Genomic DNA, 21,509 nt, shown 5'->3' with positions numbered 1-21,509 from the left:
GAGCAGGCTAATTGTAGAAGGAGTAACATTGAATGTTTTCTCAGTAAAACTCACTGTTGAAGTTTTTGATGCGCCCTTTTCGGAATAAAAACTGAAACAAAATTGAAAAAAAAACTATTGTTCTTTTTGGTTTTCTGTTTTTTCTATTCATGTTTTTGACAAAAACCGTTTTGCGTTTGGTCTATTTCAATATGCTTGTCTATTTCTTAGTTATTTGTTTTATCTTTTTATCACACCACGAACAAAACAGCACTAGTTTAAAAAACGCAAAATTATTTACTTAATTGTGTTTGTTTTTTTTTCTTTCTTTCCACGCAAAAGTTTGTGTTTTTCCCAGGGTCGAATAAATTCGGTTTGAAATATTTGAATTTTTGTCTTAACTCGAACGATTACAGCGAGCCAGGTGTAAAATAGCTTATTTCAATGGCTTAAAAGCTGAACATAGCTAAATTCAAGAAATAAAAGTTTATTTTTACCCAAAACAGGGTAGTTTTTTGATATTTTATTGCCTTTTTGAAAATCTTGCAACCGCGAAAATGTTTGAAACAGTTTTTGAATTTTTTCTAGTCATTTTTCTAGAAAGTCGTTTTCCAATTTGGTTTTCTATATTTAAGCTCTATATTTAAGACAATATTTAAGCTCTTGTTTTTCCATCAGATCTGAGTTATAATTGACCTGCGATGTATCTTTTTTTTTCATCGCTCGAATGAAACTGAAGGCAGAATAACCGTAATCGATTTTTGCCTCAACACATTTCACACTTTTTTTTTTAAACCAAATTTTATCGATAATTTTTTGATACGATATCAAAAACTGGTCGATAAAATTAAAATCTTCGATAAAATTGTCGACGATTTTTTGGTACGGTAATTCTGATGGTAATTTAACTCACTTCGATGACATTTAAAAAATTTTGATTACATTGCTGTCGTTAATACTTTAAGATTATGGTTTGGTTTGTCACAATATTTTTTTCTTTCAACAGACAATATTTTTTTCTTTGTATCGGAGACTCGAGACAAGTATTTAAATTAGTTTGTGGAATAACAGCTACTAACTCTAAGGGAATATCAGTTATTTGTATGCATAGTGACCATTTATATGAATCCTCTTTCAATGTATATTTCACATCAGTCGGATCGAAGCTTGCTGATCAGATTCCGATGTCTAACCCTCTTTTAAAGATAGAAAATCCACCTCAATGAATGTATTTTTTCAATTGTTCATTTGACGAAGCCTTGAATCTTCTAAAATGGTCTTAAATCTAAGCATTTATCAGGTGTGGATGAAATAAGTAATAATTTCTCAAAAGCATTAGCCTTTATTGTTGCCCCATATCTGATTTTTTAAAATTAATTTTCGTTTTCCTACTGGCAAGCTTCCTAAACATTTGAATTATGCCAAAGTACTTGCGCTGTATAATTCGGCGAGTAAATCTAATCGGAATAATTACCCGATTTCCTTTTACTTAGCTGCAGTAAAGTATTCGAAAGAATTATGTTCTCACAAATATACAATTAAAGTGAAAAATGTAACCTGCTTAATTGCAAAGTTTGGTTACCGGCAAAACTATGCAACATTTGAGGCGCTTGCCGAGTTTACAGAGCTTAAAGGTCCGTTCTGATAAAGGACTGGAGTGTATCTAAGGAAAGTGTTCGATACACTCGATCATAAAGTTTTGCTTGATAAATTAGAATTATACACAAATGGTGTCAAAAATGATGAACTATGTCACAAATCGATCATAAGCTATCTTAAAGAGAGATATCAATGTGTTAAGGATGCCAAGTCTTTATCTGAGGGATTACGCCTACGTTTGAGTGTTCCGCGAGGCTCATTGTTAGGTCCGCTTCTTTTCTTAATTTTCCTAATGTTTCTGAAACATCAGAGAAACTCTTGTTTGCTGATGATGCGAAGATAATACATTGCAGCTCAAGTTAAAGTGGTGAGTTCCGCTTGGATCTTTTCAAAATTCCTTTATGGCCAGATTAGAATAAACTAACATTAAATACCGATAAAACGACACTAGTAAGTTTTAACCAAATTTTGATGCATACAGTCATTGCGTTGCTGTAGAGAATAATTTGTTTTATCCACAAGTTTCATGCAAATATTTAGGAGTAATTGTTGGTAATAAACTAAGTTTCACTTATATTGAAAAAAATAAATCTAAATTAGGAGGGCATTGTGGCGTTCTTTCCAAATAGAGACAATTAGTAACCAGAAGGCTCATGATAAAGTATTACAACTCCAACGTTAAGCCAATAATCCGGTATGGTTGACTGATTCAAGCTTGTACATCTTTTTCAAATTGAAATTCAATTTTTTTTGTTACAAAAAAAGCTGATAATGATCTTCGTCAGGAAAAAATTTGAAAGCATCCCAGTTGAGTTTCAACAAAACAATATTCTTGCTCTGCATAAATTGCCTGTGTACGGTTTTCTGAAATTCTGTAATCGATCAGTTGGTTATTTGCATTCAAATGAATTTCTCAAGGAACTTTGCTGAAAATAGCAACAACTATACTTCAAGTAGATCAGTTTTTCCTTCTTTCAAAACAAAAACTTTTTGTAGAGAAATTCAGATCTTTCCCCCTGCAAAACCGGGGATCTAAATTTTTGAACATCCTGAGCATTGACGATTTATTGCCCGAAAATCTCGGTCAGATGAGTCATCGTGATTTGTTGGTGTTCGTCCACAAATTAAAAAGCACGTTTCATTTTGGGAAATTCCGTGCTTGTTTTTTTTTCTTATTTAATAGCTGTTAACTTGAGCCCAATTTTGCGTGCTTCGGATGATTTCAAACATGATTAAAGTGCCGTTTTAAAATATCAACGGTTTGAAACCCTAAAGTTTTTTTGGATATTTTTATGATCAAAGAAAATCTTAGCGTAAAAAGATTTTTTGTCTGTTAATATCCTCTCGAATAAACAAAACGTTTTAAGGCTCATTTTAAATGCTACCACAAGTGTTTAATAACTCGGATTCTGACTGCTCATTTCGTGTTTGTTTTCGCGAAATCACAATTTATTTTTGAAATTTCTAGATTTCCTCAAATAACTTGGTAAGTTTAAATTAAAATATTCATTAGAATTTTCATGAGTACAACGGGAGTTGGTCAATAAGTTTGTGCGTCTGGTGTAAAGATATGGTGATTCAAATTCTGTTGTAGTTGCGATTAATTGTGTTTTATGACAAAATTGAATCAGCTGAAGAGATAATTTTTGATTAAAAGGAAAATGTTTTTCTCTCCTAATTTTTTGTGGTGCTACGGCAAGTGTTTAGTATGGCTGTGCATCTAGTCGAAAGTTTTAATGGTTTTACTTATTGTCTTCTGAAATATATCACTTTTTCTGACAATCAAAATAAAATTAGGTCTTTCCCATTATAGCCCCCAGTAATTTTAGCCCCTAACTTTTCCCATTATAGCACCCCCAACGTTCCAATTATATACCCACTATCCGTACTGATTTATTCTACTATATATACTGAAATTTATTTTAATGGAAATGTTTCAATTATGATATTAAGTTGATTTATATCGATGACTTCTTTTCCATGAACTGAATATTGATTGAGTATCAATTCAAGCTGTCTCACCTAGACCTCACCTAGTTGATTTTATATCATCTGTCAGTTGATTTCTTATGGCTCCGATACAATGTAACCATACTTAAATGTAAACATTGAACTTAATTTTTTGATCTGCCAATTAGTATAATTAGAAACTTTTTGGGGGGGGGGCTATAATAGGAAAGGTTGGGCGGGTTCTGTAATGGGAAAGGTTTTTTTGGGGGGCTATAATTTTTTGATACTAGGCTGGGAGGGCTATAATGGGAAAGACCCATGAAGTTAAGTAAATTATTTAATGAAATTATATAATCAGTTTTTTGTTAAAAGTTACCAGAATAGGTAGATTCTCAGTGGGAGTTTAATACTACCGTTGTCTATCCTCAACTGAATCTAAACGTCATTGATAAATATTATTTGTGCAAACTATTTGTTTGATTTGTTGTTACCATGTTTACTTGTTTGGAGAAATAAAGACTTTTCTTTAACAAAGTGGGGCTCAATGTATGCATGTTCTTATCGTCATTATCAAGTTAAATCGTTTTTTAAGATATGTCAATAAATAGTCCTCGCTTTGAAATGAATCCAGGATCCTTAGCAGGGCTAAGTGTTGCGCTGGCTGGTGGAAGAATGATTCGCATCGAGATGCAAGACTTCAAAAGTTTCAAAGGGCACCATGAAATACCTTTCACAGATTTCACTGCAATAATTGGGCCAAATGGCTCAGGAAAAAGCAATTTGATGGATGCCATCAGTTTTGTATTGGGTGAGTTGAAAAACTTCCAGAATTTATGTTGTTTTGCGTTCACATCTCTGAAAAGCGTTCTCTCGTTTAAAGGAGAGAAGAGTAACATGTTGCGTGTGAAGAAGATATCGGACCTGATACATGGTTCGCCTGTTGGCAAGCCAGTCCCCTCGAACCGTTGCCATGTCACCTTGACTTTCGAAGAGAGGAATGGAAATATACTGGAGTTTTCCCGAATTGTCATGGGATCATCGTCTGATTATCGCATAAATAAAAGGGTATGATTCTATGAGCGATCAGGAGATTTTACTCACGCTAAACATTTCGAATTTTGAGTGTGTTTCAGAGCTGCAGTCAGCAAGACTACCAAAAGGAGTTAGAGCGAATCGGCATCTTTATTAAAGCAAGAAACTTTTTGGTCTTTCAAGGACAGGTCGAAAACATTGCAATGAAGAACCCCAAAGAAAGAACTGCACTGTTTGAGGAAATCTCCAAATCAGGTTCAAGATCTTAACAGCTGGAAAGTTCGTGGAAATATCATTTAACAGCAAGCTTAATGTAGAGTTTTTCAGGAGAGTTGGTGAGTGAGTATGATTCGAAGAAACAGGAAGCTCATCGAGCTGAAGAGGAGACAAATGCTGTTTTCCAGAAAAAGAAAGAAGTCAAAAAGGTCTGATTAAAGTCACATTCTTGGATACATGAGGCTTCATTGAGACTATAATATTTTTTATACTGTTACACAAGGGCCCTTGATAATTTACCTACAAAAATTACCGAAATCCTCACAAATCAAAAAAAGTCGTGCCCAAAGTAAGATAGATAATGAAATTTTTCCAAGAATGGAAGTACTTCTTGTCGCTTCTGAAGTAATTGCTAGATAAACCATTTGTCAATTATTTTTTTTCAATAGTTCTGGTTTATGCGAAATTGGTTCTTGTAGGTCAGGAAGGAAGCTCGACAGGAGAAGGAGGAGGCGGATAAATATGCCAGACTTCAAGTAGAACTAGCAGATGCTCAAATAGAGATGACTCTGTTCAAACTGTACCACGCGCAGAAGGAGATAGAAGAGTTGGCTAAAGAAATGGAGGCTAAAAATAAAGTAGGACTTTTTGTATTTGAATTGGTTCTTACCTTTTGCAAGATACTGTTAAGTGTCGATGAATGTAGTTCAGTTTCTTATATAGGTCGTCGTGATTTTTTTGTTTTTTTAGAGGAAAAGTCTTGAAATTTGTTCAGGCTCAAATTTACTTTTTCGCGGTTTGAATTATGATTGTTTTTGAAGCTGACTTCCTCTACTCTGTTTAAAGGAAGGAAAACTCCACTATCGAATAGCAAAAGCGTCAAGGTCGACTTCTAGTTTCGAAAATGGATTTTAAGTTTCAGATTTCCGAGCGAAATAAACAAATGTACGTTTTGATCCAGTTTTCTCAAATTGATTTAGTGTATCAGAAATATTTCAATTATTAATTGTTCTAGAAATTCAAAGAGCTTTAAGGCCATCTAATTTTCTCTCTTCGAAGTTCGAAAGATGAGATAATTCAAAAAAAATCAAGCCAGTTTTTTTTCTGTTTACTTGCGTTCATTGACTCGTTTATATTGCCTGTTAGCTATGTTTTGAGCTGCTAGTTATTTTGCTGATCAAGCCAGTTTTTTTTCTGTTTACTTGCGTTCATTGACTCGTTTCCATTGCCTGTTAGCTATGTTGTGAGCTGCTAGTTATTTTGCTGTTAAGTGTTTGTGAACTTTTTCAGGGCTAGTTTTTGCTATATATTTCCTAGTTTCATTCGTTTCAATTTCTGATAGTACGCAGCAGATTTTTTACATTCGCAGAGCAAAGTGTATTTAATACTAACTATCTTTTTTTTCTACCTTAGTCGCAAATATAAATGCTACTTTTAGTGGCACTTTTGATTCTGTAGGCTGCGGTAGCAGGATAATATCATATGTGCTTTGACATATGATTAGTAAATTTTGACACAGCTGATGGATTTTTAATTCATCAGATGAACCAAAAAAAAAGTTTTTTGTTTCAAACAGCAGTACAATGACAAAAAGCTCGATTTGAGAAATTTTCCAACTCAATGCATCTCGCAAACTTTTTGAAATGCATAATTTTTACATAACTTCGCTTTATGCTTTCCATTTTATTACATGCAAAATTGTGTCTTTTTGTATTTGGTGCGGCTTTTGCTGCATTGAATTGAGAATTTATTAGCATATGTAGCTGCGTTATTGATGGCTAGTTTTTGGGGATTTTCAGCATCCGTGGCTGAGTGTTAAGTGTGTGAGACTCAAGTTTGCTAGGTCGCGGATTCGAATCGGACACGTTTTTGCTATTTCTAGACTTTACCTTACTGTTTCGTATTTCACTTGATAGAGCTGCTTTTTGGTCATGTTCTCGCAAGTGTTAAGCGTAGCTTCACCTTTGTGTGAATTTAAGAAAATTAGGGAGACCAGGCTAATCAAGCCTTTATTTTACTTCAAAAATTGGTGCATGCAAATCTTCAAGCAAACTGTCGATAATTATTAATTTTGTACGTTGGTGGTATCCAGATGTTTTATCAACCTTTTATTAGGAGCTAGAGAAAGTGATGAGCAAACGAGACAAAACAGATGAAGATGTGAAGGCGGGTAAGAAAGAAGTGGGCAAATTGTACCGAGAGGTGCAACAGCTGGAGAAAGACATGCGAGAAAAGGAGGAGGAGCTGAATAGGAAGAAGCCACTGTTCATCAAGGCCAAAGAGAAGACAGCCCATCTGATGAAGAAGTTGGAGAACACGAAGAAGAGTCTGAAGAACGCCCAGGACCAACATGTTAAACATCAGAAGGTAAATCGGGCAAATTTTGAATGTCATTAGCGCCATATAGTAGCAGATTGAGTTTAACCAACAGAATTGAGCTAATTGAAAGGTCCGAACAGTGATAAGAATAGCTACAAGTAGATTCAAGTTGGAGAAGACCCCGTTAAAGGTAAATGAAAAGGAAGCCAACATATGGAGTGGTGTCTCATAAGTTGGTATCTGACATTGTATTGAGTTCTGGCCTGAGAGTATTCAATAACTTTAAATCCTCGTTTGATCTTATTAACATTTTAGTAAAGTCTGCAGATAGAATCATTTTTGTATTTCAAAACTCTATACAGAGCTGGTGTTAAAAAGCAAGAGTAGAACAAGGCATGCCGGTTGCTAATTTTGGCAATCAAAGAGAAAAATTGAAAGGCTGAATTGTTTGTTAAACTATAAGAATTGGCAATGTAGCAAAAACAATTCATAAATTGAGGATTAATTAGATTGAAAATAAAGTACGAAATTTCTTGTAAGAAAAATAGTTTAAGTCAACCAACCCGGAGACCTACCCGAAGGTTAATTATTTAGATTGACAAGCGCGCATGCGCATATAACCAGCACCCATTAAGCTATGACTTACTTGCAAGAGCTCACCTTGCAATTTGCAGCGCACGTGCGATTTGAATGGGCAATCACACGATTGCTGGGCACCATCTCTACCGGAGCGCGACAATGCCAAAGCTGGTCACGATTAAAAGGGATTTAATGATACCATGCTTGATATAATTTTCTTTCAGTAAAGATTGTCAAAAAAAACATTACGCCATGTTTCCCACTTTGTGAAGTGTTGGGATTAATTAAGAAAGCATAGCAAAGTTCTTATGAAAGAAAACTGGACCTCTTTGTCATACGTTAAATATACAATTGACTGGCTCTGCTTCATTTCGATTAATTTATTTTGATTGTAATAGGAAATAGAGCAACTGGAAGAAGAATTGAGCAGAGTGGAAGAAGAGCGTCAGGAGTTTGAGGAGAGAGCGATCGCTGAGAGTCAGAGTCAGGGCAGGAACTTCGAGTTAGAGGAGACACAAGTGAAAGAGTACAACAAACTGAAGGACCACGTGGCCAAACAGGCTGCTAGATACAGCAGTGAGTTGGATCAGCTCAATAGAGAGCAGAGGGCAGATCAAGACAGGTGAGTGATATTGCATGTAATTCGGCTTTCTGGTTAACGCTCTTAAATACACAGACGCGTTAATATATTACAATCGGAGAAAAAATCTGATTTCAAGTTGAGTATAATGAGCACCGTTCTATGGAAGTATCCTAGTGAGTGCCGTGTCATTATAAGTCGGTCGCATTTTGTTGTAAATCCTTTATCTGCTGGCTTTGCAACTATTCTTTGTCAGGTTCTTGATGTTTTATTACCCTTGCGATCAGCAAGGGTGTTGCAACCTGGTACTAAATTTTATTCCGCAAAGAATCTCGTTCGCAAGATTTCGGACGTGAAATTATTACACGTGTTTACACAATTAAGCTTAGTCTAAAGCACGACTATTTTTTTTCAACCTAAGTTGCAAATATTCATTTGCAACTTACGGTTTTTTGAGAGAATGTGCTCTGACATTGGATTAGTAATAAGTTACCCAGTTGATGCATTTTAAATTGATCAATTGAACCGAAAAAAGCTATTTGTTTCAAACCACTGCACAAATCTTGTCTTGTCAAGAAGTTTTCCAACTCAATTTATCTCGCAATTTATTACATGCTATATTAGTGTGGAGGCCTTCAGCTTGTTATAGTTCAGTTTTTTCCATGCAAAATTGTGTATAATCGTATTTTGTACCTTTTTGGTGCATCGCATTGGCAATTTATTAACATGTAGCTGCTTTATTTGACTAGTGTTTGCCGATATTTAAGTGTTTGTGGCCGATAGGGCAGGGCGTGAGATTCAAATTCTTGAGGTTGCAAGTTTGAATCCAATACGTAGCAAAGTTTATCTAATTCGAGGCTAATTTCTACTTTTTTTTATTTCTTTTTTAAAGCTGCTTTTTTGTGTTCTCGCCAGTGTATGATTGTTTCATAATTAATTTTAAATCAAGCAATCCTACAACACATCTGGCGCAAAGGTAGTACATATGCTTTAGACGGCCAAAGATGGTTGTTTGAATCCGGCCGTGACCCGTTTTTTTTGCTAACATAATTTTTCTGCTATTCGGGACTATCGCCCTTCAGTTTGTTTGTCGGCTTGTTCACGTATCGCAGAGTTTTTTGAAGGTTCAGCTTTCTTCTTATTTTCTGAATGCTATTTCTAAATCCCCGTGGCGGAAGTAATTGGCCGAGTTGCAAGATTTGCAGAGTTTTAATATTAATACTTTCGAAGAATTATTTAAAAAAATTCTAAACAAAAAATATATTTTTTTTGAATTTGTGCTCCGTCTATTACTGCACGAAATTTTAACGCATTCGATTATTATGCTCGCAATTAGCAAGCGTTATCATTTCGGAACACAGTTTTTTTTTGTGAACAACCAGTCCAACAGAATCAAGGAATCATTTTCTCAAATCTGCAGAATTTGATTTTCAGTAGAATTTGATTTTCAGATTTTTTCAGGTTGTTTTTTTTTCTCAGGAAAAATCGTAAAGTTTGTTCACGGTTTGATTTCTAATTTCTTTTAAAGACAAACTCCATTATCGAACAGCAAAAATGGAAAAGTCACGAAAAATGTGGTTTCTGGTTTCGAAATTGGAATAGAGTTTTCAGATTGCCCTGCCGAATAAAGTTTTACCTATTGACCCGGTTTTCTCAAATGGATTTTATTTTGTCAAATAAAAGTCAATCATAAATTGTTCTTGAAGTTCAAAGTAAAGCCATATATTTTTTTTATTTGAAGTTCAAACATTGAAGTTTCAAAAAACAGTTCACTGTTTTTCTTTCATTGCGTTCATGTCTCTTTTCCAACTGTCTGTTGGCTATGTTTTGGGTTCCCAAAAATCGAAATACGTTGTCTCAGTTGTTTGCCCAACTTGATTACACTGAAATTGATGACGCCCTACTTAGTTTCATTTCAAACTTTAAATTCAAAAAGTTTTTTTTTAGTTAAAATGACATCTCATTGAAGCTTTCTTTGTATCTAATTCAATCGCGCTTTGCTTAAAAGTAAACAAGAAAAATAAGAAAATATTTTCAAAAAAAATGATTATTTTCGAATTTTCTGAGACATTTTTTCACTAATCAACCGGCTAGAAAATGCATTGAATTTTTTTAGCTGTTATTTGATTATTCAATCTCAACCAACTGTTAAACGAGCAACCTGGGAGGTTCTAGTCTTCTAAGTACGCTGTGGTAATTTGTTTCAGACTGGATGCAGAGAAAAGGCGTTTTGAGGAGGCTAAGAGTAGGCTGAGCCAAAAGCAGACAGAGTTAGGGGAGAACGAGAGACGGGTGGAGAGACTACAACAGTACATCTCCAATGCCGAGAAAGAGGTGGCAGAACAGAGGGAGCAATTGAAACAGTTAGACCAAGAGGTAAATCGTTTTCGTGTTTTAAGTCATTTACCGCTAAAAGAACAACTGATTATGCTGACCGGGGGTTTACCAAAGGGTATTTATTCATAATCATCTTGACACTTTAATTAGAGAGCACCGTTTGTGTTCACACAAGAGAATTTCTTTTTCATTGCGGCAGTGATTGTCTGCTAAAAAAACTTAACCAACTTTTTAACCATTAACAAATTATAATGCTTCAAACCTCATTGGTTCAATCAATTTTGCTTTTTAACGGATAAAACAAATTATAAATACAGTGCTGATTTAAATCATTCGGACAAAACGCGTTAAACTTGAAATTTAAAACGCATTTTTCTCAAATTGGGTTGAGTTTAGGTGAAAACTTATGAAGACAAAACTTGCTTAGAATTTTAGCAGAATTAATATGGTGTAATTTGTTTTGCAAAATTCGGGTCCGAAAATTTACCCCAAAAATGGGTCATTTTGGCTTTTCTTAGTTAATAGAAAATTACGCCGAAAATACCCTGTCGATCACAGACATAATTATATCAAAGAGAGCGCCTTACGTATCCCAACAAACTTTAAGAAGTGTTTATTCACAAAAACTTTGTATAAGTTAATTTATTTTTGTTTGATTGACAAAAAAGGTCGTTTTTACTCTATAAACCACCAACTTTTTATTTTAAAACAATTTTTAAACAATATGCAATTTTTTTGAAGAAAATATCTTTCTTAAAGTTTGTTGAGCTACGTAAGGGGCTCACTTTGATATAATTATGTCTGTGATCGACTGGGTATTTTCGGCGTAATTTTCTAATAACTAAGAAAAGCCAAAATGACCCATTTTTGGGGTAAAATTTTGGACCCGAATTTCGCACAACAAATTACACCATATTAATTCTGCTAAAATTCTAAGCAAGTTTTGTCTTCATAAGTTTTCACCTAAACTCAACCCAATTTGAGAAAATTGCGTTTTAAGTTTCAAGTTTAACGCGTTTTGTCCGGTTTATTTAAATCAGCACTGTACTCTCTATCTAATTGTAAATGATGCAAGTTTTTAAGAGTCGATGAAAATAGTTCAGAATTTTATATAGGTATTGATGATTTTTTTGTTTCGTTTTTTTTTCCAGGAAAAGTTTTACTAAGCTGAGATTTTTTCGAAAAATATGTCATTTTTTTCTGTTCACTTGCGTTCTTTGACTCTTTTTCAACTGTCTGTTGGCTATGTTAGAGGTACTTTACACGCAATTTTTTTGGACGTTAGCAAACTATATTTAATTGCCGAAATTGTCACTTGCATGTTGCCGCCAAGTGACTGAAGTTTTGGATTGGCGTGTAAAACCATTTCAATTCCTTGCGCTTAACTAATATTCATAATGCATTCCTGAAAGCTTTGTATGAGCTAAGATTAGTTGGTCAAATAATGAGTTAAAAGTGCAGTTGGGGAATTCAGGGCTTTAACCTGGCGTACGAGAAGTCCTGTTTTTTTCTCAAATTGAGTTAATTTTACGAAAAAAGGATAATCATTAAAGGCACGTGAAATTCAAAAAACTTAAAAAAAACTTTAATATAATATTTTCCTTTTGCTCATTGACACTAATTACTCGAGCGTAGCCTAAAGTGATAGTAAGATGCAGCTTTTTTCCAATCTTGAAAATGAACCGAAATGGACCATTTTGAGAGTACAATTGGCGGTCCGAATTTCGCAAAATCAATTGTTAACGTTATATGCTGGTGAAATTCTCAGCAAATTTTGCCTTCATTTTTGTCGAATGTTAATCCAATTTGAGAAAAGTGCGTGTAAAGTTTCCCATTTAGCGCGGATAATTTAAATCTGCTCTATTTTCGAATATAATAAGAATAATTTTCGTCTCATAGAAAAAAATGCAAGTATTCTTTCCTAGTTTTCAGATGTCACGCTTTTCGATTTCATCAAAGGCACGTTTTTTGAAGTGCAACAAACGCAGACGAAATCCGAAAGACATTTTTAAAAGCAAAACGATCCAATTTGCAACACATCCTGTCGTCTAAAATAACGCCCCTTGATGACACCGATTTTATCCTCATAAGAATGCATTTTTAAATTTCACCAGCAATTGTTGAATTAAGCAGGGTTAGCATGTTATTTAACATTGAATTTAACTTACAGTGTTATTTATAATTTCTAACAGTGATGTTAGCTATTTCTTATTCTTATCGACGAAATTTAAGATCTAAGAATTTTCAAACCAATTGCAGTTTCACTTGACAAACTACAGAGCGAAAAATTTCACCTGGGAGATGTTTTTGAAATTTAAATGGACCTCCGCCTCCAGTGCCCTGATGAGTACATGCCAAAACTTGCTGGTAGATCAGACCTGCTACCCGTTTTCTACGCTGCTAACCTCTTAGATCATCAGTATCACAGGCGCAGAATGGACCCAGAGGAAGTTCGCAAAGGGACAGAGTACATAAACCAGTGCGACGCAAGTTTGGCACCAGAAGTTGCGAAGTACCTGGCAAAATTCTTGCCTTATTCAGCCCATCTGTTTGACGAAAACTTCCAAGAGTTGTCGCCGGAAGCTTGGTGGGCATCTGGTGCTAGTTTGGGCTTCGATAAAAAGTCTGTGGACTTGGCAGCAAGTCTGGTCAGCGCATGCCCTGCAGCTTCAGGGCTTGAGAGGTGCTTTTCCACCCTGGGACTGACGTATGGGAAGCTTCGTGCTCAACTCGGCGTTGAGAAAGCCGGAAAGTTGGCGTTTCTGTTCAAGAAACTCAACTCTTGTTGATATGTTAATTTAATTAACAATTTAACAAAAATAACATGTTTTTTTTCGATAAATAACAGTTAGTTTGTTATTTTTGTTTTTAACTTACATTTTGCCAACCCTGGAATTAAGTCATTTAAAATGTTGTGTTCAGGTGAATGCGACGAATGAGCGAGTGGGTGAAATCAATCGGGAATTGGAAAAAGTGATGGGTGAGTTGGGGGAGGCTAAGATAGAGAAGCATGAGTCATCGAGAAGTAGAAGGAAAAATGAAGTGATTCAGACTCTCAAGAGACTGTTCCCAGGAGTGTTCAACCGACTTATCGATCTGTGCCAACCTACAAATGACAAATACAAAATCGCAATCACCAAGGTCAGTTCAATGAATCTTACTCATTCGCATAGATAATTAATACCAACTCACCGAATGATCTGATAAAAGCTTACTGCTGTTGCTACATAATTTAGCAGTTCGTCATTTTGTTGCAATTTGAATATGGGGTTGTTTCTTACTTTTTTGGTCAAAATTAAAGCTCAGGATGTTGAATTTCCTCAATTGGTCACAGTGATGGGCTAAATCAAAGAATTTGTCAGGGGTTAGAAAATCACTTCCGTTGTTCTTAATCCTGGTTTACTCATCAGTGCCAAAGAGACCAATTTGAGCTTGTCACAGGGTACAAACCATGAATCGTGAAATTTGAAAATGATTTTCAGGTTATGGGCAGAAATATGGATTCGATTGTTGTCGACAATGAAGCAACCGGCAGAGAGTGCATCAAGTACCTGAAGGAACAACAGTTCGAACCAGAGACATTCATTCCTCTGGACTCCATCCGGACTAAGCCTCTGGACGAGAAACTACGCGAGATCCGAGAACCTTTTGGAGTCAAACTCGTGTTTGATGTTGTAAGATTTGATCCGCCGCCGGTCAAAAAGGCTCTTCTTTTTGCCTGTGGAAACGCACTGGTGTGTGAAAGCGTAGAAGATGCTAGACGAGTTGCATTTAGCGGTCGCCAGCGCTTAAAGACAGTGGCATTGAACGGAACCATGTTCGAAAAGTCGGGAATCATTTCGGGAGGTCTTGGCGATCTGAAAGCCAAAGCAAAGCGCTGGGATGAAAAAGCGCTGACGGGTCTCAAAAACAGAAAAGACGAATTGTTGGAAGAATTAAAGGAAATGCAGAAATCAAAAGATGTGAAGCGAAAAGAATCCGATTTAGTTGGAATCAAATCGAGTATCGATGGACTCGAAAACCGAATTAAGTACTCAAAGAATGATTATGAAAGTACGAAGCAGAAGCATATAAAAGCTAACGAGAAAGATATAACTACTCTCAAAAATGATTTGGAACTTTTTGAACCGAGGATGCTTGAAATTCAGGACAGAATGGACGCCAGAGCGACTCACATAGTGACAATAAAAGAAAAGAAGAACAAAGTAGAAGATGAGATTTTTGCGGATTTTTGTGCCGCCATTGGAGTAGACAATATCAGACAATACGAAGAGAAAGAACTGAAGACACAGCAAGATCGAGCGAAAAAGAGGCTCGAGTTTGAGAATCAAAAGTCAAGATTGCAGAATCAACTCGCGTATGAAAGGTAAGCTAGTTGTTGTTGTTGCCTCGTCGAGGGGCTGCGAATAAAGTTTTGTCATTTTGGTCAGATTTCCTTATAAATTGTCTTCAATTTCGTCTAGAATTGTTAACTCGTTAGTTCAGTACTTCAGAAAAGGTGGAAGTACTTCAGTGGAAGCTTGTTGGTATCGTTTGGGGTGTTGAAGCACTTTGGAAATTCGTTGCTGGCACTTAGGTCGAGTCTGTTGTAATATAGGAGGAGGTAGCCGGAGCGTAGTTGAGCTATGCTGGAACGGGCCTTGCGACTCAGTGATAGTTCAGTAGGGGGTTTTCGGTGAGCATTTTGGGCATTGAGACAGTGTCAATGTAGTTGGAAACCGCTGGTGTGTGGAGTACGGACATAGTAGTTGAAAAGTGGAAGGTATAACTGAGCCTTTAGGGACTACACTAGGTGTGCTGGTGTAAGCAATCGAAGGCTTTCGATAGATCTAGGGGGTATAAGAAACCACGCGAAATTGAATTGTCTAGGGAGGTTAAATCGCTGTTAGTAGAGAACAGGGGATAGAAGCCGTGTGGGCGTGGCTTGGGTTTTAGGTGTATATTAAGGAGAGGGATGAGGAGTGCTTCAACAATTTTGATGACGGGGCTGAGTTAGGAAACAGGGCAATAACATCTGGACAGAGTGGGAGTCTTTTAGGGTTCTGACGTGGGGAAAAAGGGTAAGCTAAGTCGGCAGCGGCTTTGAATTTCTTGATTGAGAGTTTAGCAAAACTACATAGCCGAGATAAGTTGCATGTAGGGTCAATCATGAGGTTATCGACAGTTTGTCGTAAGGGTTGATTAGGTTGTATGATACTATGTTCTGATTTAACAATAAGAGCGGTACTTACTTCATGCAAATTGTTATACACTAATTGACTTAGTTTTGAGAGATTAGTCTGATAGTGATCGGAAGAGTCGTCAGACATCGCTAGTTAAATAATATGTAAGGAAAATTGTAAAGTTGTTAACTTCTGTTTGTTTTGGGTTGATCGGATTGATTGGCTGTGTATATATTTTGTAATTGAACAGCTATTGAGAGTCGATGAACGTAGTGAAGACTCTTATATTGGTCTTGGTGATTTTTTTTTCAGGAAAAAGTTCAAATGCTGTTAAACATATTTTGTTGGATTTATGAATGCACGGATGTTTATGTGCACTTTTTCAATCTCAATTCAAATTCATTGACTAAAAGGTAGGCAAAATGCGCTATTTAAAATCGGAAGTGCATATTGAGCAAAAAAAGATGAAAGACTTAGAGTTACGAAAGTCGAATTTAGTTTTCAGATTTTCTAGCGGAACATAAATGTCAGATTTCCGATTGGAATAAAAACTCAATTTATTGATCGATTTTGCTCACATTGGGTTATTTTTATCACAAAGTTTTAATCATAAAATTGTTCTTGAAATTCAAAGAGCTGTAAGGGCATATGTTTTTCTGTAAAATTCGAAAAATGAGATTTTTCTGTTTCTTTGTTTTCATTGGTTCTTTTCCAACTGTCTGTTGGCTGTGTTTATTCTTCATAATGTGTTATAGGTCTAAAGACAGCGAGGCGAGTGTGAAGCGAATGGAATCTAGCGTGAAGGAGGACCAGGCCATGTTGAAGCGGCTGAAAGAGGAAGAGGCCAAGCACAGCGTGGCCATAGACAGGGACCAAGATGCACTCAACACTGCTCACCACCAGATAGACGAGGCCAGAAATGCACACGAGAAGAAAAACAAAGAGGTAGGGTTCATGGTTTCGTTTTAATTAAATGCAGATTTCGTTAAAGTTATTTGATCAAGAAAGTCTTCGGCTTGAATATCTGGGGTTCGATCTCCAAACATTTCTGAGGAGAAGAACTACTGTGAACTACTACTACATGTGGAGAAGTACTGCTGAGTAAGAAAGTTACTCGTTTGGAGAAGTATGATTGACATACTACTGTGGTATTATTAGGCTTATTTCTCATTCGGAATTCAAAAGGAGTAAGAAGGTGATAGTACGTTTTTGAATTGATTATTAAAAGTCGATGAACGTAGTTCAGACTTATATAGGTCGTGATGATTTTTTTCAGGAGAGGTCTTAAAATTTGTTCACGCTCAAATTAGATTCTTCGCAGTTTGGCATTAAGGGCATCTATTGTTTTTCTTTGAAATTCGAGATTTTTTCAAAAAAAAGCAAGCCAGTATTTCTTCCTGTTCACTTGCGTTCATTGAGTCTTTTTCAACTGTCTGTTGGTTGTGTTCTGTTTTTTTTGAATTGTGATTCTGTTTGTCCACATTTAATTTGTGTCATATCATGTAGATTGAGGATCTGAAGCGACGTCTGAGCAACCAGTGCAAGGAGGTCAATGGAGTCCAGAAGGAACTGGGAGTGCTCGAGTCTCGCATGGACCAGAAGAGGTCAGACAGACACTCCCTGCTGGAGACTGCAAGACTAGACGCAATTCATATTCCTCTAATATCTGGTGAGGAAATATGTTTCCATTTTGGCATTTAATCAGGGTGAATTTTTATCTTGTTCGAGCTTTTTTTTGCGAAAAAATTGTAGTTCAAGCAAATTCTCAGTTATTCCATTTTTCCTAATTTTTTAAATTTTATTTATCCACTTGGATAGTTTAAATGGTGTGCGTAAAATGTATGTATATTTTTGGGGACTTGAATTGCTTTCAGGGAGCTTTGACGCACTTGATGAACAAATTCGACAATCTCAGGCTGCCGAAGAGCCAATGGACACTGGCGACAACACCGTGCCACCCGGAATGCGAGGACGATCCACAGCACTGTATGCACAGGAGTCGGAACTAGAAATAGACTACGAACGACTTACTAGAGATCTGAAATCATCAGTATCTTCAGAAGATAAATTCAACAAAGCCTGTGAAAAGTTGCAGAACAACTTAGACAACCTGAATTCCCAATTGGTCACACTCCAACCGAACACAAAAGCCTCAGAGCGAATGGAGGAAGTCACAGAAAAATGGAACGAAACTTCAGAAGAGTTCGAGAATCTGCGAAAGATGGCGAGAAAAGCGCAAATTACATTCGAGAAAATTCAGAAAGAGCGATACGATAAATTCGACAAGTGTTTCAGGCATGTCGCGGACAATATTGACGAAGTTTACAAGGGTTTGTGTCAGAATTCAAGTGCACAGGCTTACTTAGGTGCTGAAAATTCAGAGGAACCGTATTTGGACGGTATAACATTCAACTGCGTAGCGCCTGGGAAAAGGTATAGACCTATGGATAATTTATCCGGAGGAGAGAAAACCATAGCGGCACTGGCTTTGCTTTTCTCGATCCAAAGTTACCAACCAGCCCCATTTTTTGTGCTTGACGAAGTCGACGCAGCTTTGGACAATACAAACATAGGAAAAGTTGTGCAATACATAAAAACTCAAAGTAAAAGCAAGTTCCAGTGTATTGTGATTTCACTGAAAGATGAGTTCTTCAGTAACGCGGAAACGTTAATTGGAGTTTACTCGACCATTGGTGAAACTGGACCTATGAGTCAAGTTCTGACTTTGGACTTGAACCAGTATGATGAGTGATGAAACGAAACTGTTTTAACTGTTATATTAAAGAGTAATGAACGCAGTGAAGACTTATATAGGTCTTGCTCATTTTTTTTTCAGGAAACTTTTAAAGTCTTATAACTACAGATGTGCATTCATACATATTAATGCATTTATGAATGCGCTTAGGTATATATGCACATTTTGAGTTCAATTGAAAGTCTTCTGCTGAAAATAACGTAAATAGCACTTTCCAAAAACGAACGTGGAAGTGGCGCGAAAAAACGTGAACGATTTCTAGTTTCGAAAGTGGAATTTAAATTTAAGATTTCCATCGGAATAAAAATTTTACCCAATGATCCAGTTTTCTCTAGTTGGGTTCATGTTAACAAAAAAGCGCCAATCATAAATTCGAAATTCAAAGAGCTGAAGTGCGTCTATTTTTTTCTTTGAAGTTCGAAAGTTAAGGTTTTTTCAAGAAAGTCAGTATTTTTTTTACTTGCGTTCATTACTCTTTTCCAATCTTTGATTGGCTATGTTTCTGAATTTTTCAGTGAATCAGCCTGATCTAAGATCTTTAACTTTTATAGCAAACTTTATTATTTTGATGCGAGTTTTGTTTTAGTTTTTGTTTCAATGTGTTTCCGATGAATTTTGTATTCGTTTGTTAATAATCGAATTTTCATTTATGTAGTTTTTTTTTCAATTTTGAAGAGGTAATTTATCTCGTTTGTTTTGATGTACTGAACAGGGAAAATGATTCAATTCCAGTTAATGCAAGTTACTGAGTCATGAACGTAGTGAATACGCCTATATAGGTCATGGTATTTTTTTAGGAGAAAGTCTTAAAATGCTCTAATAACTACTGAAGTTCTTTCATACCTTTTAATGATTTTATGAACGCGTTTAGGTATCGATGTACTTTTTGAGTTCAATTCAAGTACATTTGCTAAAGTAGGTAAATTGCGCTCTCAGAATATGAAAGCGGAAATAGCGCAAGAAAAAGCGAGAAGTTCTCAGATTGGGTTAATTGATCAGAAAGAAGTCAATCATGAATTGTTTTTGAAAATCAAAGAGCTTTGAGGTCATACAATTTTTTCTCTGAAACTCGACTTCTTCTTTTCCAAAAAAAAATCAAGTGAGTGTTTTTTTCTTTACATGCGTTCATTGACTCTTCCAACTGTCTGTTGGCTGTGTTAGTTTCTCCAAATCAAAAAAAAATGCTGAAGTCAATGAAATTTAACATTTTCATTGACAATGGTGATAGGCTAAACAAGGCAGTTACGAATATCCTTTTCTGTGGAATAAACTGGAAATTTCAAATCAGAAACTACAATTTGACCTCCGATATAATTTCGCTTGCGGTTGGCTATGTTTAGTTTCTCCAAATAAAAAAAATGCGAAAGTCAATGAAATTTAACACTTTCATTGAATCAACTTAATACAAAGTCTTGTAATAGAAAACGAGATTTTTCACTAAACAATGTTTCTTAAAATCTGCAAAAAAAAATGAGAATAATTGAATCATAGCACCTTGTAGGCTCTATCCTACTTGTCTTAGAGGTAACTCGGTTGCATTTGTATCTAAGGTCTGGTATTCGAGTCCCGGCTGTACCGTGTTTTTCTTTCAGCATGAATATTGAAGAAAAAATCCGAGAATTTGTTAAACTTTTATGTCTGCTCATGTTTTTGCGGCTTAGCTGCCACATAACGGATTTTCTTTAACTGTAAGTAATTTTCATTGTAGCTGCAAGTGTTAGTAGTTCACTCGTTGTAAATTTAATTATCATGATTTCATAGAAAATTTGTTTCGGTTGACAGTTTTTTGATCCTAATTAGTTTTGGTTTATGTTTCATCGGCTTAGTTAAATTATTGTGTCGTTCGTTTTTGTTAAAAAAATTCAGGTAGATTTTGGTTTAGAAGTTCAAAGTTTTGAAACCTAAGCTCTCAAAAAATTTAAGACTACATTTTTCTTATAGTTTTTTTGTTTCCACTCAATGGACGTCTAATGGCCTATTGAGGGCTTAGAGAGCGGTCGGAAAGAGTTAGAGCTTAATTATTTCTAGTAGCAGTGTTTCTTGACTGTTTTTCTAAAATTGAATTTTTTCATTTTTTTCTCAAAACCATTTTGAACATTATTCAGGTCTTAGCTTTTTCAGTCACGTTTTCTATTCCCTAGCTTGCAATGCTATGGTTATGTTGTATCCTAAGTGATGCGAAACTGCATTTTGTGAATCGAACCGAAAACAAATTTTCCGGAAAATTTTTCTCGTTGTTCGAAAAACTTCGAAAGTTTCCGCTTTGTATCAGGGTCTTAATTTGTTATTCAGTAATTTTGCTTTCAATTTTGTTTTGTCGTAGGGTGCATTGAAGTTTTGTTCTATCTCGAGTTTTGTTTCCAAGCGGAGATCCAATTCTGTTCTACAATGAAAACACCGGAAAGGACTTTTTACTATTGAATCCAATTTATCAAGTATTAGGTAAAAGTCTTCCAGTATTTCATTGTAGAATTTGACCTCCGCTTGAAATCTTAACTCGAGATAAGAAAGACCTCAAGTCCACTCTACCACAAAAAGAGTTGAAAGCAAAATAACTGAATAAGAATTTAGCACAATCATATTAATCGCAAAATTCTTTTTTTGAACACCGAGAAAAAATTCCCCGAATATTTCACGGATTTTTCATAGATGATTTTTTACTATTAAATCCATTTTATCAAAATTTAAGTAAAAACCATCTATAACATATAACAGCTAAAATTTTCACTCCAATATGAAAGCTATATATCAAATTAAAACGAGTTCTAAATAGACTCGCCTAAAGTTTCTGGGACAGAGTCTGCTATCTATGTTTTTTGAAATTAGCTTGATCATTTTATTTGTTCACTACTGTTCCATCGTTTTTCGAGTTGCTATTTTATCGCGTGAAATTGGCAACTTTTATGTTACAAGACCTTTGCAATTAATACTGCATCAGTATATGAATGTCAAATCTTTCAAATAACTGATACCTTTTCAATAAGAATTTTTATGAAATACT

General features: G+C 35.6%; 2 protein-coding genes across 2 annotated transcripts in view; both read left to right on the top strand.

Annotated features, from left to right (window-relative positions):
- LOC134841668 (structural maintenance of chromosomes protein 1A-like) overlaps window positions 1-18,615 on the top strand; it is a 100,261-nt gene extending 81,646 nt beyond the window's left edge. The window contains exons 2-14 of the mRNA XM_063857707.1: window positions 4,123-4,336; window positions 4,409-4,593; window positions 4,662-4,815; window positions 4,888-4,985; window positions 5,256-5,414; window positions 6,892-7,143; window positions 8,073-8,296; window positions 10,462-10,630; window positions 13,514-13,732; window positions 14,074-14,957; window positions 16,509-16,698; window positions 17,260-17,422; window positions 17,628-18,615. Of these exons, the coding sequence (XP_063713777.1) occupies window positions 4,123-4,336; window positions 4,409-4,593; window positions 4,662-4,815; window positions 4,888-4,985; window positions 5,256-5,414; window positions 6,892-7,143; window positions 8,073-8,296; window positions 10,462-10,630; window positions 13,514-13,732; window positions 14,074-14,957; window positions 16,509-16,698; window positions 17,260-17,422; window positions 17,628-18,505 (3,789 nt within the window). The 3' untranslated portion in view covers window positions 18,506-18,615. The remainder of the gene's footprint in view (window positions 1-4,122; window positions 4,337-4,408; window positions 4,594-4,661; window positions 4,816-4,887; window positions 4,986-5,255; window positions 5,415-6,891; window positions 7,144-8,072; window positions 8,297-10,461; window positions 10,631-13,513; window positions 13,733-14,073; window positions 14,958-16,508; window positions 16,699-17,259; window positions 17,423-17,627) is intronic.
- LOC134841757 (uncharacterized) overlaps window positions 1-21,509 on the top strand; it is a 555,870-nt gene that overhangs the window by 81,653 nt on the left and 452,708 nt on the right. The window lies entirely within an intron of this gene.

The sequence above is a fragment of the Symsagittifera roscoffensis genome, chromosome 1 (assembly GCF_963678635.1).
Source record: "Symsagittifera roscoffensis chromosome 1, txSymRosc1.1, whole genome shotgun sequence".
NCBI classification, from domain to species: Eukaryota; Metazoa; Xenacoelomorpha; order Acoela; family Convolutidae; genus Symsagittifera; species Symsagittifera roscoffensis.
This window is presented reverse-complemented; position numbering and strand designations above follow the sequence as displayed.